This window comes from Cebus imitator, unplaced genomic scaffold (assembly GCF_001604975.1).
Source record: "Cebus imitator isolate Cc_AM_T3 unplaced genomic scaffold, Cebus_imitator-1.0 Scaffold198, whole genome shotgun sequence".
Lineage (NCBI taxonomy): Eukaryota > Metazoa > Chordata > Mammalia > Primates > Cebidae > Cebus > Cebus imitator.
Window position 1 is genome coordinate 3,865,372 of NW_016107513.1, and position 24,579 is coordinate 3,889,950.

The 24,579-nt window shown below is 42.5% G+C and overlaps 1 protein-coding gene across 1 annotated transcript in view; it reads right to left on the reverse strand.

The window, feature by feature from the left end:
• Positions 1-997: 997 nt before the first annotated feature.
• Positions 998-24,579, reverse strand: part of PTPN14 (protein tyrosine phosphatase non-receptor type 14) — a 47,083-nt gene continuing 23,501 nt past the window's right edge. Inside the window, exons 9-14 of the mRNA XM_017547536.2 lie at positions 20,941-21,084; positions 18,889-19,107; positions 15,351-15,479; positions 12,486-12,720; positions 7,914-8,077; positions 998-1,693 (exon numbers count right to left, since the gene is read on the reverse strand). Coding sequence (XP_017403025.1) covers positions 1,565-1,693; positions 7,914-8,077; positions 12,486-12,720; positions 15,351-15,479; positions 18,889-19,107; positions 20,941-21,084 — 1,020 coding nt within the window. The 3' untranslated portion in view covers positions 998-1,564. The remainder of the gene's footprint in view (positions 1,694-7,913; positions 8,078-12,485; positions 12,721-15,350; positions 15,480-18,888; positions 19,108-20,940; positions 21,085-24,579) is intronic.

A 24,579-nucleotide genomic window follows, 5' to 3' on the forward strand; every position in this document is an offset into this window, starting at 1 on the left:
CAAATTAACCAGAAAGAGCATGCCCTGTGACTTCCCATCGCCATGTGCCAATGGGTGCATATCAAAGCTGTACTCAAGAAAAAGTAGACATAGAATGATAAATCCCCCAAAATGAAGAGGAAAAATGTGCAAAACATGATTTATTGTGTATTAACCTAAGAAATTCAAAAATACACACTGACCAATGAAGCCACAGGAAGAAACTAAGAACTGGGATTGAAACTGAAGGTAGTTAATACCATAACTGACCAGAGAGTAGATTTTATGGAGAAAAGGAAAGAAGCAAAGGGTTTTGTGAATGAGAAATTCTACCATCATTCATCAAGTGGCCCAAAATTTGGACTATGGGGTCCTGAGTGGGATTAATTCTGCTCTTGCAGGCCAAAGCCTAAAGATAACATCAGCACAGTGGGGGCCACATTTGATGTGTTTCCTGGCCAGGACCCTTGCCACGTAGCTAAATGCCAAACCGCTCCCATAAATCAGCTTCCCCAACTGTTTCCCTGATGACCTTTCCAATGACTTAGTGACTGATGGAAAGATGGAACATAGCCACACCTCAACTTTCTCGTCTCCGTCCAGCATACGCATCTTATTTAAACAAAAAGCACTGATCATCAAGGCCCTGCCTGAAAAATATAATCCTCAAGGCTCTGCCCAACTCCTTTCTCTTTCTACTCTGGTCTGCTATCCTCTCTCAATCAGGGAAGAGCCTTAACTGCACATATGGCCTCAATGCCACCAGACAGGGCCCTACTGAGCAAACAGGAGAGGTAGCAGCAAATACCCAGGGTGCAGTCCCTAGCAAGGGACAAGCTCCAGAGCCCAGAATAAGGGGTGGTCAAGAAAAGCACAACACAGAGCTTCTGTTTCAGCCCCAAAGGCAGCAATTATTGCACCGTAAAGGCAATGCTGTCTTTTAGCTGTTCTACCTTTAAATCAAGCATGGGGTGGGGGGGATGCTGGGTAGGGTGGGGAGGAGAGGAGATTGCTGAGGATAAGGGCAGAAAAGAAGAGGGAAAATTGTCCATCAAGGCTCATGAGCCCAAAATATAAGAGAATCGTGTTTGTTCCTTCAGATCCTTTTCTTTATATTTCAGGATGAATTTATTTTCTTGCCATCTTTGCTTTGGACATAAACAATGTATGATGAATGAATTAAGCTGATGAATGAGCTAAGCTGATGAATTTCAAGGTTGGTTACAAATCTGGCTGCAACTTCACAAGAGATGTGCTCCCTCATGCCTCTGTCCCCAAAATGATTCACCAGGAAACATTTCCTAATACAATGCAGATCAGTCAAGATGTGGTTGAAATGAAAAGTTCTCTATTATGAGGAAAACTGCATTATAATAATTCACAAAAGTTATTCCAAAGAGGAAAAAATAAATTATCTCATATAAAATAATACATGGTATGTGTGAATAATCTTGGCTCCTGTCTTCAGAGAGCCTGCTTGCTGCCAGCCACCTGCACCCCTGTGGCGGGAGCAGATGTTGTCTGGAGGTGACTCTCCTCCTGTGGGATGGAGCTGAGTCCCTCCTCCAGGAGCTGGATTAGGGGATTAAATGAGTCTGGAGCTTTGGAGGAACTGGATGAGGACTTGGTAGACAAACTTGTATTGAGCGATGGTCTGGATCATGAACATCCTCTGCTCCCTGAGGAGCCTCAGCATCATGGGCACTTCCACCTTCTGCAAGAAAAGAGAGAAAGCACAAGGTCCTGAGACAGGAGGCTTCCCTTAGAGCATTCCTCATCCCCTCATTTCAGGAAGCACTCACCCACTGCCCATGCCCAGGTACAAGAGAAAGCAAGGGACTCTGCCCCAGCTGGGTTTTATGCATCAGTTTACACCAGCAACTGGAGAACCTGGCCATCATGTGTCACTGGTGGGATATTTCATTTTTAATTAATTTAAAATTTTCTGAGAGAGGGTCTTGCTGTGTCACCGAGGCTAGAGTGCAATGGCACAGTCATAGCTCGCTGCAGCCTTGAACTCCTGGGCTCAAGCAATCCTCATACTTGAGTCTCCCCAAGTGCTAGTGTTATAGGTGTGAGCCACCACACCTGTCCTGGTGTATTATTTTAAATACAGACTAGTCTGCTGGATGTAAGATAAAGGCTGGAGTTAGACCTGACTAGAGCTGGCTGGTACTCTTAACTCCACCACAACCCAATGACAGGATTTAAGCCATCTCAGGGGTCTTAGTTTCCTCATCTGTAAAATCAGGATAATAATCCTTTCCTCTAACAGCATTGTGGCCCTGCCCTAGACATTTTCTCAGCAATAACATGGGGTATAAAATAACATCCACCTCACAGGATCAAATGATGAAACACGTATCAAGCATTTAGTGCACAGTGAGTGCTTAATAAATATTATTCATTATTCCTTTTTAAAAATATTTTTTAAAAATTTAAAAATTTTTATTTATTTATTTATTTATTTAAAGATGGGGTTTCACCATTGTTGGTCAGGCAGGTCTTGAACTCCCGACCTCAGGTGATCCGCCCGCCTTGGCCTCCAAAGTACTTGGATTACAGGCGTGAGCCACCTCACCTGGCCCCTTTTTAAAAATTTTTTTGAGAGAGAGTTTCACTCTTATTGCCCAGGCTGAGTGCAGTGAGTGGTGTGATCTCGGCTCACTGTAACCTCGGCCTCCCAGGTTCAAGAGATTCTCCTGCCTCAGCCTCTGGAGTAGCTGGGATTACAGGCGTGTGCCACCATGCCCAGCTAATTTTCTGTATTTTTAGTAGAGATGGGGTTTCATTGTGTTGGCCAGGCTGGTCTTGAACTCCCGACCTCAGGTGATCTCCCTGCCTTGGCCTCCCAAAATTCTGGGATTACAGGTGTGAGCCACTGTGCCTGGCCTCAATATTCCTTTATTAACATTAATATATGTTATTAATGCAATAATCATCTCACAGGATTGTGGTTGTGATCAAGTGAGATAATTTAAGTGTGAACCTTTAAAATGTCAAAGTACCGTCTCTGAACACCAGTCCTACTTGGAGTAAAAGTCTTTAACTGAGAACACCTTTTTTGAGACAGGGTCTCGCTCTGTCGCCCAGGCTGGAGTACAGTGGTGCTATCATAACTCATTGCAACATCAACCTCCTAGGCTCAAGGAATCCTCCCACTTCAGCCTCCTGAATAGCTGGGACTGTAGACGCGCACCACCACGCCTGGCTAATTTTAAAAATTTTGTGTAGAAACAAGGTCTGACTGTGTTGCCCAGGCTGGTCTCAAACTCCTGAGCTCAAGCAATCCTCCAGCCTTGGCTTCTAAAAGTCTTAGAATTATGGGTGAGAGCAACTGTGCCTGGCCTTGAGTCTTAAATGAGAACATTGTGAGTATTAAATGAGATTGCCTATGTGTGAATTCTTTGAGAATATATACAATGATATATACTATCATTAATGGAAGGAAATTAAAACAGTGTAATGGGTACTTGGGCAGACCAGTGGCTGTCACAGTGTCCTCTCTGTTTACCTTCAACATGTGCATCCTCCTGGACCAGCCATGGTGGCCCCAGCACATTCACTCTGCTCTGGGAACTCTTACAGGGCAAATGACCCATGAAGTTTTCAAGGGCTAAGCAAGTGTTTAAAAGAAAATAATAAAAACTCAGCTGTATGTCTGACATTGAAACCTTTGAACCTTGAAATATAATTTCAGTTATTTTCAAACTGTGTATAGTTATAAGATGACACATGCCATCAGTCACTCTTGTCCAACACCAACTGAGGAATGGCCATCACAGACTTGTGATGTTGCCTGGGCTAGAGTGCAGCGGTGCAATCACAGTGGTGCAAAGGGACAAAGTCAAGTCCCTGCGTAATAAGAAAAGAAAACAAAAAGGCATGTGAATCTTCGAATGATGAATCAAAATAAAGAGCCTATGTTACAAGCTTCTGTTGGTAACAAGCAGGTCTCTGACTGAATTGTATTGCAAAGTGACCAGTATAATGAGATGTGACCTACAGCCACCTCATAATGAACTTAATTTCATGTCTGATGAGCATTACTCTGTGGTTGAGCACTGAAGATACACGAATAGAGAGAATAAGCCTGCTACTCGCCCCTATCCGCCAAAGGCTTTAGCCGGGAAGCAGGATCACACTGATGTTCAGGGCACAGGTTCTGAGTCAGGCTTCATCTGCTGAATCTCAACTCTACCACTTCTTGGCTGTGGGATGTGGGCACATTACGTCATTTACCTATGACTCAGTTTCTCTTCTGTTATGTAAGGATACTGATATGGTCTGACTCTGTGTCTCCACTGACAGCTCATCTTGAATGGTAATCAAGATGAGTGTTGAGGGAGGAACCTGATGGGAGGTGACTGGAACATGGGGGCAGATTTCCTTCTTACAGTTCTTGTAATAGTGAATTCTCATGAGATTTGGTTGTTTAAAAGTATGTTGCATTTCCCCCTTTGCTCGCTCTCTCCTGCTGCCACGTTGAAGACCTGCTTACTTTCCCTAGGCCCTTCTGCCATGGTTTTAAGTTTCCTGAGGCCTGCAGCCATGCTTCCTCTACAGCCTGGAGAACTGTGAATCAATTAAATCGCTTTCCTTTATAAACTACCCAGTCTCAGGTAGTTCTTTACAGCAGAGTGAGAATGGACTAACACAGGTACTAACAGGACTAACCTTACAGTGTCACTGCAAAGGCTATTTGCGTTAATACTATCAGGCTCTTAGAATAGTGCGTATACATGGTAAGCACTAGACACAAGCTAGCTGTTATTATATTGTTTTCAGTATTGTCACCTCCTCCACTGCCACATCCTCCTCCTCCTCTACCATCATTCCCATCTCAATTACCTGTAGGACTGAGCCTAAATGACAGTATATTGTCTGATATGGAGAAGTCTGGGGACACGACAAAGCAAGTTCTCCTGGTCTTCAACGAAAGGGTCCTGGCTGGCTTAAAGACTCACTCCCACAGGCTACGCTGATAACTGCCCCCAAGCCAGGGAAGCACAAAGCAGTTGATGCTTGCTCAATCTTGTCTAGAAGACATTTTCTCCTCCTCACTTTATGATGGAGGTGTAACTTATTCAGAAAAGCAGCGAGATCAAGGCATCTGCCCTTCAGCTACTGAGATCCTGACCATTTGTAATTAGCTGTAGCTAGAACAGACAGCTACATCCAGGGGACTGAGAATGTACTGCAGACCATAGAATGAGTGCTTTCTGAAAAATTTTATGCATCTTAAAATGTCTCAGCTAACACCTCAGTGACCAAAAGAACTGGGATACAGGGAGGCTTCCCAGAGCAGCCTGGGGCAGCTGTCCCCACGCCCCACCGCACAGCTACCAACCTCACTGCAAGTGTCTGCGTTTCATTGTTTCTGCTCAAATTTTCTGCGTTTAAAATGAGACTGAGAGGGAAAAGTCAAAAAAAGGAAGGCCGTTTCACTGACAGAATTAAAACTGCATGAATTACAGACTGAAATATAAAGTATGCTACATCCAGAAGCTGTGGAAAGAACGCAGTGGAGTTTGGACAGGAGAAAAATGGGATCCACGGTTTAATATTTATTTGTTTGTTAAAATCTTTGCTTGAAAAACAAACAAAATAAACTAAACATGGTCTACTCTTCTCCTGAAATAGGGGCTTGGATCTTACTAGCCAGGCCTGAAACAGTATCAGAACAAAAGTAGGGCATTTCCCACTAACCATCTACCAATAGCAATCATGGGAAATAGGACAGATAAGACCAGCTGTATTTGTGCTAGGGGAAGTGAAGTGAAAAATATGAGTCATCTTGCTATCTTTGAATATCAATGGGAACAGAAGTTCTTTTTGGATTGACCATGTTCCAGCAAAGAATGTTCTGGCATGCAGTTGGGCACTGAGGAAATCCGCTATGTTTGGACACACTATAGAGCATTTAACCACCCCACGCCTTCACCAAGTCCACAGGAGGCCACACAGGCCAAATCCCTCACTCCAAACTGTTCTGGCTTTGATGTGCCTTGTCTGTGTTCTGCCGGACCAATAACATCTGGTGTTCAGCGGGCCCCCATGTCATCACCTCGCTGAGGCTCAGCCTTTGATGGGTCTCCAAAGAGCTCAGAACAGAACAGTCTTTCACGTTAGACAAGACAGAATGGCTTCTTGAGTTGAAAAGGGGAAATGGGGAGCGGAGCACAGAGAACGGGGAAAGAAGGGGAGTGGCCAAACCTTGTGGCTCACACCATAATCCCAACAATTCGGGAGACCAAGATGGGAGGATTGCTTGAGCCCGGGAGTTTGAGACCAGCCTGGGCAACATGGTAACACCCTGTCTCAAAAAAAAAGAAAGAAAACAAGGGGGGAATTTGGTGACAAAAATGATATGAGGGAAAGGGAAGGACAATTAGATGGGGGAGGTGATGATGAGGCCATGCACATACTGATTCCACCTCATCTTATTTTGTCTTCCTAGCAATGGATGGATGAAGACTCAGTGGCAGGTTACTCATTGTTCTAGAGATTTCTAGAGATGTCTAATATTGACAGGAACAGAGAAGCAAACAATCAAAAAATCCTATGTGGGACAAAATGGTAAAAACTCAGAGGGCAATGGTATTTCTGTTATGTAGTCTCAACTGATTCCATGATGAGCATTTCGCTCAAGCTTTGTTTTATGTTTTTCTAACATTAGGCTACAGTTAGGATTGCCCCTCTTCCAATTTTTACCAGCACAAACACTCCCACGGGCAGACCAGAAGTTTCTCAAAATTACCTTTTCATAGGCAGAGCGTTTAAAAATCCTTTGAACATATTTAACGTTTGTTGTTTTTCTGGATGTTTCAATGTGACAAACTTCATGCAGCAATATTTAATCTGATTTTCAAACAATTCATGCTATTGAATAAATAGGTGTATCATCATAAATTCCTCCACAGAATTGCAACAAATCATTTTGTAATTTAAGGACTACCAAACCACAAGGTTCCTTTAATTTTTCAAGCCATATACTTTGAAAACTGAGAAGAACCAAATCTTATTCAGCGTTTGGAGGCAGAGTGGAGACAGGAAATAACTCTGGACACAGACAGAGAAGACCTTGCTTCTTGCCTCGGTTCCACTGCATAAGAGCCGCATAGCACTAGACAAATCACGTAATTATTTCTGGGCCTCAGTTTCCTCTTCTGTCAAACAGGATGAGTAACATGTACATGGCTCCTTTACTTGGCTGATATAGCAGATAAAAGCCCCTTAAAAATTCTAGTGTCCCACGTAATCAGAAGGAAGAAGAACTATTCCTTAGCTTTGACTGCTGTTCATCTCACCTACACAAAATCAAAAGCGTCTCGGTGTAACTCCCTAGTCCTCCAGCAGCAAAGGAATGCCATACACCTTGTGTGCACAGGCTCTGCGGCAGCCCACTTCTGCAAGGAGAAGGGGTAGCGAGGCCAGCAGATGCAAAGATGGGGATGTTTGTGTGCTCAAAGTATCTACTCTGCTCCAAGACACCATGCAACTGCCAGACTAGACAAGCAGATGACCCCCCAAACCTCACTCTGAAGAATGAAAAACACTTTCCAAGTAGACACATTTTCACCTAGGATTTAGGCCAGAACACATCCTAGAAATGCAAGACGCATCTAAATGATATGGGGTCAAATAGCTCACCATGGAAAATTACACAATAAAACCAAAATGCTGTAGACTTCTGAAAGTAGACGCTGACTAAGATCACATTTTCTAAGTGTTTTCTATTGCACACTCTCATTTCTCCTCTTTTATCTGGGTATCTACATGGAGTAGTGGGAGGCCAAAAAGATATGGCGGCCTATTAATGTCAGGAGAGAGGAAATTCACCACTGAAAATGCAAGGGCCCAGCAAAGGTCTGGCCAGGGTGTAGACTTGTCCCCAAGGTGGAGTATTCAGAGAGAAGCCCAGAATGACTCACTTCGTTATGCTCCAAGCAGTAGATCATCAGCTCAGAAAGAATGACCACGCCGGTCCTTCCCACCCCAGCACTACAGTGGACCACAATGGGCGGGTGCCGGTTCTTGTTGCCTTCCAGCATGCTGTTGGTATGGCGACGGACCGACTGGATCTCCTCCAAGTAGGCTGCAGGACGAAACGCAAATCCTGTCACCAAAGTCCTCCATGGCTTTGTATATAAGTTGGGGAGGGGGAGCGGAAGAGAACTGATGGTGAATGTGTTTTTCTTTTTTTTTTAAGTGACAATAATTTACAGTTCTTACAAGACACTAATTATTTGGCTGGTACCCACTGTACAGTCCTGGATCCAGAAAGGACCAGCTGGGAGTCAATTAGTTCACGGGAGAATTTGTTCTTTAAATTAAATAGTTCTTTTTTAAAAATTAAATTCTGTTTTCCCCTCTGCAAATCCCTAAGTCCCCCAAGCAGATGATTCTAGACATTACTTACAGCAATTCCTGCTATTAACAGACTGGGATCAGAACAACTGCTAAGTCCCCTTGAAACGCCCGCCTGTCAGAGCCAATTTCTGGTGGAGAGAGAGCATCCATCTGCCCCTTCTTCCTTCCCCTCACTGATGAGTGAATGTCAACTGAGGCTTGACTTCATTTTTGGATTTTAAAGTAGACTTTGGGGAGTCTGCTTTCCAGCATGGATTCCATGGGGCTATGAGAACAGCCCAAGATGAACCCCCTTTCTGGAGTCAACATGTGTATGAGGTGGAGAGGTCATGATACCCCCCATGCCTTCCAGCATCTGTCTGGCTCAGCAGGGCTGTGTAGGGAGGGGTGTTTTCATGACTCCAATTAGGCACAAAAGAAAAATTACAGGATTCCAAGCCTTAATGACTTTTTTCACAACCATGACAAAAGAGAAAAGTATAGAAATGTAATCCTCAGACATTCCCAAAACCCCCCCAAATTAATTAATAATTTAGGTCAGTAGCTGAGGAAAGAAACAGGTTTAAAGGTTCTTGACACTCGGTGAGCCTCATCCTGAGGTAAAAGCATAAACAAGACTCTAGGGGAAATGTCTACACTGTTGAAGAGAAAAAAGTAGGTTTGAACCATTCAAATAATTTAAAAGCATCTGTTTACAGACATATATAAAGAACCCATACTTTCCTTTATATACTTACCTAATTATTAAATAATCTGAAGTGGTTTACCAAATAAGCAAACTATTATTATTACCACTACTACTACGATGATGATTGGTAATAACTGTGTTAGTGCTAGTCACAGCAGTACTACTGGTAGTAAAATAGGACAAAACAAGAAAGAAAGAAGATGCCATGAGATGCATAGAGGGAGTAGTTATTTAGGCACCAAATACAAGCTAATATTGTGCATGGAATCTTCTTTACAATGTTTCTGCAAGTGGGAAAAGACATGAGGCAACTGAGTATTCTGTCTGACCAAAGACAGTATTTACATACCAGAGACAAAGCTTTACTTGAGCTAAATTTAAGAAGAAAAACAAAAGGAATGTTGGGTAATGACACTTTCAAATAGAGCTTTTCCTGTAGTGGAGGGAAGGTCGATTCAATGGATGTTTCCTCCATCAATCATATTAATAAAGTTCCTTATGCTGTAACTCAGTAAAGACTTCTAGAGGGCAGTAAACAATTTGGCTTAGGTACCCGGCATCCAGGTAATCTAATTTCAACACAGGCAAAACCCTTTTAAAACCTAGGAGACCCGATTCAACATTTCTAATGCCTGGCATGGTATAAGTGTATTGAGTTTTCTAAAAATATAATACTTACATTCACATTATTTAAAAATACTATGTATTCTTCGGTAATGTAGACAGGGTTTCCTTAATTGGTTCTGATTTAAAAGACTATTCTTTCTTTCTTTCTATGTATGTATGTATGTATGTATCTATCTATCTATCTATCTATCTATCTATTTATTTATTTATTTAGAGGCAGAGTCTTGCTCTGAAGCCCAGGCTGCAGTGCAGTGATGCAATCTCGGCTCACTGCAACCTCCACCTCCTGGGTTCAAGTGACTCTCCTGCTTCAGCCTCCTGAGTAGCTGGGATTACAGACACCTGCCAGAACAACTGGCTAATTTTTTGTTTTGGTAGAGACGGGATTTCACAGTGTTAGCCAGGATGGTCTCAATCTCCTCGTGATCCACCTGCCTTGGTCTCCCACTGAACCCAGCAAAAGACTATACTTTAAAGTGCCTTTTACACTCACTCTTTCATCAGAGTTGTCAGCTAATCAACAAACTGATCTATTTATATTATTTCCATTTTCTGCTTCTTGGAGAAAATTTTAGTAAGTCAGTTAGCAAGTGATCAGCTGAAAGAAATATAACGAGCACTGTTAGGAGGAAGGGAGGTTCTTATTAGTATTTTAAGCTACAGATAATGACCCATTTGACCTCAGGCAAATCATGAATCCTCTCTGGATCTTACTCAAGATCCTCTGACTCCAGTCATCCTTCTCTGCTTTCAGTGCCAAACCCTCAAGTACCATTGTCACTTTCACGTAAATGAAATGCTTTTATCGCTGGATAAGTACACATCAGAATATTTGTTAAAACCTGTAAATCAGTATTTTTAGCTCTTCAAAACCTGTTCTCTCTCTCCTTTCTTTCTTCTCCCATTCTAAATGAATACCAAAATAAACTCAAGGTTTTGACATTATCCAGCATCTGGATGATGGTCCCTCCGTGGTGGTCACAGGTCCTCCTCTAGCTGGAGAGTCAACAATAGATCAGGCACAAGGCTACAGGGAGCATCCAGGGCTCCTTTCTAGCTAGGTAAGGAATGGGGTTTCCCGACAAACACAGGACAGTCAGGTGAGCATGTGGAAAAGGAGAGAGAGCTGCAGCCACCACTGAAAAGCAGAGGAGGGTATCAGATCTCATCTTTGGACCATGATGACTGGCCTGTCTTTCCCTTTAGACTAGGAATACCTTGAAAGCAAAGACTGTGAACTCAGTGTCATCTCTGCCCCATCCAGTGCCTGGCATGTAGTGGGTACATGCCCAATTTTTGGCCTTTCAAATAAAATACTGCACATAATCTGGTGAATTAGTTTCTAATATAAGCACGTTCTAAAAATACACATATATAGAATTTAATAAATTAGTCTTTAAGCAAATTTCATTTCAAAAACTATAAGAGGGTTTCGATACTTCTTAGTGTTTTCATAAAAATATGAAAAAGCTTGAGAAAGTACTGAGGTTTACCATTGTAGGGAAATATAGGGCTTGTGAGAATGCAAACCTTCATGAGAAATTTTATTTATTCACTTATTTTTAAATTTTTTTTTTTAGGTAAGAGTTTCACTCTTGTTGCCCAGATTGGAGTGCAATGTTGCAATCTCGGCTCAGTGCAACCTCCGCCTCCCAGGTTCAAGCAATTCTTCTGCCTCAGCCTCCCCAGTAGCTGGGATTACAGGAATGCACCACCATGCTTGGCTAATTTTGTATTTTCAGGAGAGATGGGTTTTCACCATGTTGGCCAGTCTGGTCTCAAACGCCTCACCTCAGGTGATCTGCCCCACTTAGCCTCCCAAAGTGCTGGGATTACAACATAAGCCATCACGCCTGGCCTATTTTTAAATTTCATTTCTCTTCTCTTTTTTTTTTAATGTGCTAAAGTGAACACAACATAAAATTTACCAGTTTAACCATTTGTAAATGTACAGATCAGTGGCATCAAGCATATTCACAGTTGTGCAACCATCACCACCATCCATGTCCAGTACTTTTTCACTGTCCCAAACACAAATCTTGCACCATCAAATAGTAATTCCCGGCTGGGTACGGTGGCTCGTGCCTATAATCCCTGCACTTTGGGAGGCTGAGGAGGGCAGATCACTTGAGGCAGGAGTTCGAGATCATCCTGGCCAACAGGGTGAAACCCCGTGTCTACTAAAAATACAAAAATTAGCCAGGTGTGGTGGCTGTGCCTGTAGTCCCACCTACTTGGGAGGCTGAGGCAGGAGAAATGCGTGAACCTGGGAGGCAGAGGTTGCAGTGAGCCGAGATCGCACCACTGCACTCCAGCCTGGGTGACAGAGTGAGACTCCACCTCAAAAAAAAAAAAAAAATTGTAATCCCCCTTTGCCTCAGCCGCTGGAACCTCTCACCCAGTTTCTCTCTCTGACTTTGCCTATTCTAGGTACCTCATGTAAACGGAATCACAACTTCTGTCCTTTTGTGACTGGATTATTTCCACACAGTATCATTCCTCAAGGTTCATCCTTGTTGTAGCGTGTGTCAGAATAATTACTGATTAAATGAGTAGCTGAAGGTCTGAATCAAGGTACAGCCAATTTGTTGACCACAGTCTTAGCTTATGTGCAGGAAAGGTAAACAGAATTAAGTGACATGTATTATTCTTCTCTGTTCTACATAGTAACAAAGGAACATATATTTCAATGTTATGACACTTTTGCCACTTAAGAGAAAGCATCTTTTTTTTCTATTCCATCTCTAACGGATGGATTATTGACACACTTTGTAACAGTCAGTCAGGTAACACACAGACTCGAAAGAAAAAAACTTACATAAAAACCCTTGGACGTCCTCTGGGCAGCCGTGATCTGGCCAGTCAGTATACTGTAAATGCCACACTGTCCTTTCTTGCCCAGATAAAAGATGCTTGACCTTCAAGCCCGTGGTTGCATAGCAAACAGAATCAGTTCGAAACTTTGTGGTGACCTTGAATTTGCCATAGGTGGCTGAGCTGTGCTTGGAACCCAGTTTGGGCCAGTATCGGTGGCTTTTGGTTCGTCCGCCCTCCTAAATCACACATAAAAGCAAAATTGGAAATAGCTCAAAGGAAGCTCCCATCCTCTTAATCCTAAGATGTGAAGACAGAAGAAAATGCACATAGCTTCTAAATCGTTAGGCTCAGTAGCACTCTGCAGTGTCTACCACAGGGTAGATCCTATATGTGCTAATTAAGACCAAAAACTATGGTCTTTACAATGACAGCTGCATCAGTGGAAAAGATAAAAGATTCACAACTGAGGTGCAGTTGAATGTTAGACAGAGGTGCAAGTGCAAAATCTAGAAACATGAACAAGCTTGGTGCATTCAAGAAACAAAGGTCTTCCAGGTGGCTGGAGTGTGACATGTGAGGGGCAGTCGGTAGGAGAGGACACTGGAAAGGCCTCACAGTCCATGGTGGAAAGTTGGGATTTCACTCCATGGGCAATGGGAAGTCACTCAAAGGTTTTAAACAAGGGAGCAAGAGGTTCCAGCAATCGCTCTAGGTCAGGCTACTCCTCTCCGACGTTCAGCCCAGAGCTCTTTCTGTGACAGCACAATTACTATGGATGCTGTCTTTAGCTAGTGTCGATCTCACATTTTTTTCAGCCTGACTAATTTGTTTCAGTTCAATGGACAACTAGAACTGAGAAGAGCTGGTCACATCACTGTTCTTTCTCCCTTGATTTTATCTTTTCTGAGACTATGTACTCTCAACCATCTACACAAGGTCTATGTTTAAGTTTTGCACAGTTTTAAAATCCCTGAAGAAGAGGCAGAGTGTGGAGGAGGTGGTAGCTGAGGAGATTCAGGGCAAGAGTAGGTGGTGAGAGAGAGGGAACACTGAACACAGCGCTGCAGTGGTGACAGGCTCTGGGAACCCTGATGGCTGTTTAGAGGAACCCTAATGTCTAGCCTACTTGTAAAGCAACATGTCTTTGGGGAATACAAATTACCTTGCCTGGCTTCATTTGGTTTAACTGAGTCTCCTTAAGTTGGAAGCATATCTTGCTCTTTTATTTGCTAATCATGTGAAAGCACATTTACCTCAAATTTATATTTCTGCTGAGTGTATAAATCAGTTATGGATTTTTAAAAACTATGAGTTCCCAGCTCTCCCACAGATCACTAGATGCTATTTGTCTTGGCAAGGCTGGCCCCTTGTCACTCCTGTCTCACCTGCAATACCACTTCCTCGGATCTAAAGTATCCCCTAGTCACGCTCTCTCTTAACCTTTTGTTCCATTTTAAAAAATTTTTTCTCCCTTGAATTTAGGCTCCTATTAATAAGGTTTTCACTTCCAGCCTTCCAGCAAGTGTGAGACATGATACAGAGCCTGGAGCTCAGGGTTGCCCATCCCGAAGCTACCCTTTAGTAGGAGTGCCCTAGTGTGAACGGCAGTTTTGCGGCTGAAACCCACACAAAGAGGAAGAGGGAAGAGACAGGAGGACCCACCTCTGTACCTTCCTCCCCAGACCCTCTTTGGACCGCAGTTTTCCATTTTTGCCACAGCACTTACTGCTATTTGAATTTATTTGTTCACTTTCGAATGCCCCTCCCACTAGGACACAAGCTCTATGGGGACAGGGATGGTGCCTGTCTCATTTACCATGTACTCCTGAAGTTAGCACAGATGGTACGCTGTATTTAAGTGAATGAATGCCTTGCAATGATGTGATCTGATGAGATGATAAATCTATTCTAGAAGCTTTAAGGAGGATTCATTCTCTTTGTGGGAAGGTCAAACAGGTCAGCCCAAGAAAGTACAACTGGCTTTAAAGAGCTTGAAGTCCCTTTCATTATTTTCTTCTAATGGACTGTGCTGAAAAGCAAACACTCAGAACAGTCAATGAAGGAAAATATGACTTTTTCCTCCCCAATTTTCTTTGTTCCTGACCCCTTTAACATAGCTAGGAAAGGCCACTGCAATACCATGGATACTGGTAAACACACATTAAACTAGTCCCTTGAATGATTTCAAAACATAAACTGGAATTTAATGAAAGAAATGAAAGAAGGAGAATGTGACAAGAGAAGAAACAACAGTTCTCCCCGCAAAGACAGCAAGCTGAACACCGACTGGACTGACCGGCAGTGTAGGCTGGTTTTTTATTACATCACATAGAGTTCTCTAGTTACAGCAGAAAACTATGTTTGGCTTGGCAAAAGAAGAAAAAGATATAATTTTCTCTCCCCAAAGAACAGAGGCCTCTCCAGGAACAAGTTTCTGGTCTCTTTTCAGCTGATAAGCATGGTGCATGTGGAGCTGGGGCCTGGAGTTGGACATCTAAGTGGATTTGCCCTGAGCAGCCTGAGACTCTCCCATTCCAGTGGAAAGCTCACTGTTTCGTTTGGCACAAAGTTAGCGGGTTGAACTAAAGTCTGGTCATTTCTTGGTGTTCTGTTGTTTTATTTTCAGTTTAGTGTGTGTCAATCCAAGGAAAAGAGTTAAAAGCCAGATGAAAATGAGAGGAGGAAAAGCTACAACAATATCTATCTGGAAGTAAGAAGAGAAAATAGATATATACCAAAGAGAAAAGCATTTGCAGAGAAACAGCACTGCAGGAAGGAGAGGGTAACAGAATCGCCAGTACAAAGCCCATCTTCTGGCTACCCTTTGCCCTGGGGAAAAGGACGTGGAGTAGGCCGTTTCCCTTACCTCCTCTGCGGTGACCATGGCAATCACATTCACTCCCTGCTCCCACACCATCTGCCAGAAGTCGTGGCACGTGTGTGGCAGGGGTCCCTGGGTGGCTATGTAGTGCCATTCTGCCCCGCCAACCACCACCTGAAAACGAAGGGAAGCGTCAGTAAATAAACCCCAAGTCCGGGACAGCATTGCGTACTGACCACCTGTTCATCTGTATACACCTTAAAACCCTGGATATTTTTTTGGCCAAATGAATTCGTTCAATTAATAGAAACCCTGAGATTATAGAGACTAGTGACACAGCCTCACATGAAAAGATTTTTTGCCACTCATGTCTATTAAAATATCTACCTGATCTTTTTTTGTGTGATGGGGTCTCACTCTGTTGCCCAGGCAGGAGTGCAGTGGCATGATCTCGGCTCACTGCAACCTCTGCCTCCCGAGTTCAAGTGATTCTCCTTCCTCAGCCTCTCAAGGAGCTGGTATTACAGACACCTACCATCATGCCCAGCTAAATTTTGTATTTTTGGTAGAGACAGGGTTTCACCATGTTGGCCAGGCTGTTCTTGAACTCCTGACCTCAGATGATCCACCCTCCTCAGCCTCCCAAAGTGCTGGGAGGACTGGAGTAAGCCACCACATCTGGCCTTAACTTGATCTTGGTTTGCAAATCACAGTACATACAAACTAGTGCCTATTAAAAACACATACACATAGATACATGTATATACGCATCTATATGAACATGTATAACTTAGGATTTGTTACAGAAATAATAGTTATGCTTACTATGTGCAATGTACTTTGACACTTTCTGTTCTTTTCTCTCCTCTAGTCTAGTCTATTTCATTAACACACACAGACACACATACACACACACACCTGGTCATGACCACTAAACTGATTTCACATTCTACCACCGTGTTACGACCCAGTTTGAAAAACAGTACTCCATGGCATCCAATTATACACAAACAAACAAACAAAAAACCCAAAAAACGACCACGGAACAGCGTCCCTTTTGGAGCACTATCTTTCTCCTGCGGATCTGATATGAAGTGTATCATAAACCTCTGCTGTCACTGCTGCTCTGTGGTGCCACGCACAGCAGAGATGCTAAGAATGCCCTTGTCAACAGCACATATTTCATCAATAACTTCACCTTGGTAGTACCACAGCATCCAACTGAACTACAGAGTCATGAGATGACTTCAGACAATAAAATTATTACCCCATGCAGCTCAGGGTGATCAGGAGAAGATAATTCTACAGCTATAAACAGTAGCTGCAGAGAACCATAAATAAGAAGTTGTACTCAAAGTGTTAAAGGTCACGCTGTCAAGGTGAAATGGTGGCCTCTGGAGGAATTCTTTCTGTTCTCCCTTCCAGCTCTGTGCCTTAATATTGCAAAGTCAGGTTCCTTCTACATCTATGCAATGCAGATCTCTGGAGAGTTCAAAAAGCAATGAAGTAATCACTGTTTGAAACTTTTTTCCCTCATTTATTTTATAAAACTGTATGCTAACTTAATTCAAACAAAAACAATGTAAGCTATTGTCTCATTACACAAGACATGTTTAGGTCAAAGCTGGCAAGAAAAATCCATTTTCCAAATACTGGTGGGAGATAACATTCATATATTTGCTGGCTAGGAGTTTGGTTTATCTGTGGAATTGTGATTTTAAACATTAGCCTCTCTGGCACCCAACATATAGGAACCATAAATACTTCCAGAGAATGTTGCTGCCTGGGGCCTTTCAGCATATTCCAAGTATTGACAGGAGGGTATTAAAAACTGCATTAAAAACACAACAAGCAGTGCTACTGAGGTAGATTTCACAGATGTGATTCCACCTCTGGAGCAAATAAATCTCTGTTCTGTGTTAATGGCTGCTTGGAACCCAGGGGGGAAAACATTGGCAAAATATACAACTCTATTCCAAAACACTGGGGCAAGCTCTTGCAAGCTCATGGGTCTATTAAATGCACCCATGTCTAACCTGGATCCACAGGATGAAATGTGGGCCGCAGGGAATAACCAAGAAGGGAATGCTTCTTGGATAATGATACCCAATGGGCACAGTTTATACAAAGTGACGGCTTTTTTCAGAGAGCAGATGGAAAATGGTGGAAGAGATCTGGCCAAAAGAAGAAGATAATACACTGTTGCTATGCAAGATTTTCAGAGACACTCCATCAAGAAGCAGCTGTGTGATCTGCATCTTTCTTTGAATATGTTACTTTGGTCACTGTTTCATAATCTAAACTAAGCCCATAAAACACACCATTGCCAGTTTATTTAAGAGTTTCCTAGAGTCCAATTTTTATTTCTCACTCTCAAAAAACCAGACTAAAAATTAGCAATATGATCTATGATAGTTGCTCTTCTTTTGACAGTACTAATTATTAAAAAATATGGTTATCTGTGTATATTAATAAAAAATACTATATGCCCAACCACGCTACACTTTTCACATTCCATATCAAAACTAGTTATAACTGATATACAAGCTAGATACCTAACTAGCCTTTAGAAGTTCAACTATTAATTGAACCTTGTGTTAATCAACAATATCCTATAACAATGGTTTTAACATTAATAGATGAATAAATTATCCTACTTAAGAGTTCAGAGCAAATGGTGACATTTGAAACAAGTGTCCTCTGTGAATAAAGATACTGAGGAAGGTAAGCTATTTAGGAAATATTTAACTATACGTACACACATATCCATAACTCAAAGTTGTTTTTTTTTTTTTTTTTTTTTTTAAAGATGGGGTGTCACCATGATGGCTAGGCTGGTCTTGAACTCCTCACCTCAGGTGATCCACCCACCTCAGCCTCCCAAAGTGCTAGGATTACAGGCGTGAACCACCGTGCCTGGCTCCATAACTCAAACTTTTAACTGCAGAACTGATAAACTATGTAATACTGACATATAAAGGTTTGAAGTATTTGAAATAACAAAAATTTAGTAACACAAATTAATTGACTAATGTGGCAAATCTTTCAAGATTCAATATTAACCACATTTTTATAGTTTAGGTGAAAATCACTCCACTCTTTTAAATATCATGCAATAATAAGATTTGTGCTATAAAATGCATAACCGTATATTATAAGGGAGGAACAACAGTTTCTGCTGTTATTGAACATAAAAGGTTAATGTCAGTAATGCAATATCTGTTACTTCCAAAGTCTCCATCACTTGCTAATTACAAACTGAAAAGGATAATCTTCAGTTTTTCCTGTGAGTACAGAGAGTTATAGCCCACAGAGAGAAGGAAAAGTTAAAGCCTCTGTAATGAGCAGGCTTCAGAAATCGCTGACCTGAGGTTTTTCCTAAGGCTGCTAGACTTCCTTCTCTCTGCAGTGATAGACATGCCCTTCCACTTGACTAAGAAAAGCACAGGAGTTCAAAAACACTCCCTGAGGGTCTGGGGACAAGCCAAAAGGCACAGTTACAGCCCACACGCTTTCTTCTCCCTGCATTTTTACCTTTAACCCAGCTATCTTTAAGAAACCTTCTAACAGGCTGCCTTCTTACCTTGATGTGGGAGGCGTTAATGTATCCTGTGTTATTTTCTTTGGTTGGTATCAGCTCTACTCGATTCTCCTCATAGGGGACAACTTCGCGGATTCGGCTGCGCTCGGCATTTTCTGGCAGAGCCGCTGTGCTGAAAATGCCATTCGCTTTTTTCTTTGGAATTTGCTCATATTCTGTGAACACCATTCCCTCTTCTAGTTTCTTCTTCAGCGTTCTGAACTGCAACAGAAATTGGTCTTCAGCTCTCTAAATTATCTGATCCAAAAACTCAATGAAACAACCAAATTTCTGTTTTTTTTTTTTTTTTTTTTGAGACAAAGTTTCACTCTTGTTGCCCGGACTGGAGTGTAATGGTAGGGCCTGAGCTCACTGCAACCTCCGCCTCCCAGGTTCAAGCGATTCTCCTGCCTCAGCCTCCCCAGTAGCTGGGATTACAGGCATGCACCACCACGCCTGGATAATTTTTTGTATTTTTAGTAGAGATGGGGTTTCTCCATGTTGGTCAGGCTGGTCTCGAACTCCCGACTTCAGGGGATTCACTTGCCTCGGCCTCCCAAAGTGCTGGGATTACAGGCATGAGCCACTGCGCCCGGTAACAACCAAATTTCTTTAAATATTTACAGTGATTGTGTTAATATGAGATTTCAAGTTGTATAATCAATACTTGGTTAGTTTGTCTCATTATTAACCATATTGATAGTTTCCCTCATCTAACAACCATTTTCCTTCTTACTCATACTACAAGTAGAACAAATCTGCAAGAACTAGCAAGAGCTGAAATTTATAAATCAAAATTTTTGCCAATAATGCTCTGTTCAAAGTCCTAATGATAAAGAGACTGTTAAGCTTAATTATCCAACATCCTTTTCTCCACATATGTAGCTGTTTTTAGATGATACTGATCCACAATTCTATAGCTCTGAAAATTAAATCTCTTTTTTCCTCCTCACTCGCCAAACTACTAGTAATAGTAACATGCTATTAATTGGGTTAAATGATTCCTCTAAAGTCCCTTCTGGGTCTAAAAACATCCTAATTCTGGATACATACTAGCAGAAATCTAACGCCTTAATGTTATTAGTACTCTATTATGTTTATACAACCTGTTTCTTAACCTTCTGACAGCAAGTTCAGGAACTAAGGATACACCTTTCTTCACGTCTAAAACACTACCATGCAGCTGTTTTCTGCTTTTCAAAACCAGTGTTCTCACAATGTGTTATCCAGACAATTATAAATCAGCCTCATTTTATGGTCATATGAGGGGACAGCACTTTTAAAGAACTCTATAAATGCTTGGATACGAGGGTCATGTCTTTTGAGGGGAAACATGGATGGAGCTGGATGCTATTATCCTTAGCAAACTAGCACAGGAACAGACCAAATACTGCATGTTCTCACTCATAAGTGGGACCTAAATGATAAGAACTTATGAACACAAAGAAGGAAACAACAGATACTGGGGTACTTGAGGATGGAGGGTGGGAGGAGGGAGAGGAGCAGAAAAGATAACTATGGGGCACTGGGCTTAATACCTGGCTGATGAAATAATACGTACAACAAACCCCTGTGACACACCTGTGTCCTAAACGTTCACATGTGCCCCCAAAAAGAAAATAAAATTTTTTAAAAAATTAAGAATAAAAATAAATGCTTGGATAAAATAATCACTTCCTAAGAAATGGCAATCGCTCACAAAAATCACAGAAATTGAGAGCTACTGCAAGTGGTTAACTTGTGCATTTTACAAAAAAGGAAGCAGGCTTAAAGAAATTGAGTGACTTGACCAAGTCACACGGCATGTTAGGGGCTGCTGGTTTTAGGCAACCATTGATCCGCCAACCTGACAAAGCAGGAAGACCGGAGCAGAGAAACATGAGATGCTGGAAGGGACTGATTTAATGCAACGCAGTTATACCTGATCTTCCTAATTTCAGACTGAAGAACGAAAGCATCACACAAACCTCAGTGCTGGCACGTCTGGGCAAGGAGGGTGTTTTGGGATCCTACGACCGCAGAGAATGAATCACATTTGACAAGCCTGCCACTTACCCTCTCATCCATGGGAACCCGGGTGGCATCAACTCGATTCTCTTCTCGCCCTGAGACTCGAGCCACCGAGAGCCCATTCAACGCTGCCAACATCAGCGGCCTCTTCTGTGCCTCCAGGCCTGCCATCTTCTGCTTCTCCAGATTCTTGCGGCAAGAAAAGGCATGTTCTCATTGTTTATAATACTAGTAGAATGTTGGAATGTGTTTTAATCTCCCCAAATCTGTAACTCCTCAGCCAAGGAATGCAGACAATCACCATTAGTAGGGCGAATTCAAACACAACCTTCCCACTATTCCCACTAGGCCCCCGGAAGCCAGTTCCTACAGGACTCCTGAGCTTTTATTCTTAATTAACTCCTTAGCTAGATAGATCAATAAATAAGAAAAAAAGACTCCCTAAAAATACACCCTGCCATAGGGCTAAAAAAAAAAATAGGTTACGTGCAGGCACTTTAGAAAGATAAGGGCTGAAGACAACAGGAGAAGGAATAGAGAAACAGGTTTATCCGAATCATCTAATCCAATCACAGCGATGGCCATTTTGCATAGATGGAATGGAGCAAAACTTGTAAAACGGTTTGTTGCTGTTGATCGAGAGATCCATACACATATATTTTATAGAGAAAAATCTTCCTAAGTTTCTGTCTTAAGGGGCTAATGCTGAGGATGTTAATTCTATATTTAATCTCTGGTCCTTGGAGTACCTCTGAGTAGTGTCATTCCCAGAACTGAAAGCTGATGTAGTTTAGCGAGCTCACTAACACCAAAGCCTGGCTGGGGTCATTTAAGACGATCCACCAGGCATTACTCTTCAGCTTCACGCAGAGGGCCCACAATAACAGAGGCTGTGACTCCCAGAGCAGATGGTGGGACATCACCGCATGCTGCTGAGCTATGGGGGAACATGGGCTCAGGAACTGACAGACCACTTAGGGAAAAGTTTTGATGTTCACACCTGGCCCTGGTTTGTGGCTTTTTGATTTCCATCCTCTCTGCCCTCGCCTCTACACTGAAACCGGATCGGTCAGGCCTGGTTTTTAGCTTCCTGCTGTGCTTCTTCAGGTCCTTGAAACTGACTGAGTATGAAAAAGCTCTCTTTACACTCACTTGAAGCAAGCCATGAAGGGCCTTTCCTAAAAGTAACTGTGTCTTGGAAGTTAAGGGAAGAACACAGGCACTTCTCATAGAAGTAGATGAGTTTTGCAGAGTTTAAGATTTTGATTCACACTGAAGGACAACAAATTTGCAGATTCATTTGATTGCCACAGATGAAGAGCCATTGAATCCCTGGTTTCTTTTCAAGCCTTGGGAGACTTTTTTCCTTATTCTCTGAACTATAAATTCACTCCCCAAGAAGACGTCTTGACGGAGTCATCACACAGGGTTATGAATTGTTCTAATTGTGGGTGGCGGGGAACTGCATTACACTCTTCCATGTGTCTCTACAGTGTCACCTACAATCCGAATGAAGCCTGTGTTAGTGACACTGACAACAGGAGGCTTGCACTGGTGATGGCCAACCCATCAGACAAACCAAAGAAGCATCTCAGAGGAGGTTACTGGGAGAAAGTGAGAGAAGTGCTGTGAAAGGAAAATACCTTGGGCCCCAATTCGCTAAGCTAAAAGGAAAACTCAAGCTGGGAACTGTTAGGCAAACCTGCCTCCCATTCTATTCAGTCACCCCTCTGCTCACTGAGATATATGCATATCTGATTTCCTCCTTTGGAAAGGCAAATCTGAAACAAAAGAATGCAACTATTTGTCTCTCACCTACTTGTGACCGGGAAGCCCCCTCCCTACTTCAAGTCTAAGGTGTCCCGCCATTCCAGACCAAACCAACGTACTTCTTACATTGACTCATGTCTCATGTCTCCCTAAAATGTATAAAACCAAGCTGTGCCTCAACCATCAGGACCTCCTCAGGCTGTGCCACAAGTGTATACCCTCAACCTTGGCAAAGTAAACTTTCTACGTTAACTGAGACTGTCTCAGATTTTCTGGGTTTACAGTACTCAGGGACTTACCACCAAAAGATGCAATATTCTTTCAAACGGCCCTGGGCTCTCAATGCTTGGGAACCCCCTGGGGGACGATTCTGGATTAAAATTTTTAGGGCTTTGTTTGTTTGCTTCTAGTTTTGAGGAGAAAGAGTTTTTCTTTTTTTCACTTCTGTCACCCCTTTCACTTGGGAATCTATTTCACTGCTCTCCAAAGTTTTGAGAAAGCTATAGTTCTGGAAAATGGGTCCTGAGCTCCTCTCAGCAGTCCTGCTTTCTTTCCACTTTGCACTGTAAGGCAACCCTAACCGGGTCTAAGACAAAAATTAATGAATTAGTCCTTCTTGAAAAGGTATTATGACTCAGTGATAAACTACGTCTCTTTGCTCCTTCTCACTCACCCTATCAGCTTGTTACCAGACATACAAAATAATAATAATTCAAAAGATTTGATCTGGCCTTTTCTTAGTGTATCAACTCTGGCTAAGGGATTCCAAAGCAGGGAAGTGCCTTCAAGGAAGCAGTAGGAGCCACAAAAGAGGGGAACCATCCATCAAATAGACAAGCAGCTCCAGGAGGGCTGCCCAGAGGGCAAATTCTCACCACACCTGCACCTGCACACCCCCACCAGCCCCCTAGTTTTCTTTTGCTAAAAGTTTCTTATTGTGTTCTATCAAGAGGGCCCTTAGAATGGCCCTCACCTCTCAGGGATTCCCATCAAGCTGGCAAAAGCTGCCTATTGTGAGGAGAGCAGAGAAGTATCTGACCGGTGGGGATGCTGCTTAGGTTATGAGTGAGTTTCCGCATTACAAACAAAACAGATGGAGACTCATCTTGGGCTCAGAGCCACTGGCATTGTCACCCTTGCCTGGCCTTCTGGCTTACTGAAGAAGCTCCTAATCCTCCTCTAAGGTCTGCTGGTGTCCTTGAGCTCCTGAGTGTAGCAGATTTGGAAAAAAAATATTTCAACAGGGAAAATGAAGTAGAAATGGGGTAATTATTTCTTGAAGTAAAGGTTAATTGACAAAATTTGCAAGTCATTATTACCCACATGAATGGAATGGAAAAGCATCTGGAGCAAAAAAATAGTGTAAAAACCCCTTGTTCTTTTATGACAATGCAAGGAGCTCCAAGGAGGAGACCAGTGCCAAGATTCTGGCCACAGGCTATTTGTTTAATATGAACAACAAGAGAAGGGGATGGGTACAGCCAAAATGAGGTTATGAGACCATGTGGACATCAGTAAGTATCGAGCTGGCAGGGGAAATAGCTAAATTAAATGCTTAGACTGCTAGGTTCTTGATGCTAATATTGCTTTTAAGTGGTCTGGAAGAAGTATTAAAAATCCATTTCTACCAATGAATTACTTTCTTCCACACTGGGAAAGCTCTCTCCCAACAGCACCCACCCACACATTTCTTCCATTCCAAGCCAAAGGTTTTCTTTGCTAGAGGCAAAGGTACACCTTGCACAGTTTCCTTCTAGGTGTGCAAAAAGTCGTGTCTGTATAAAAAACTCTTAGCACCACTCTAGCAGGGCTGGCCAAATTGAGAATTTTCTTAAGGTTTTCCAAAAGTAACAAGGTTGCTACAGATTCCATTTCTGACCCCAGCAACTTGGCTTCCTGAAATCTTTGGGCCTT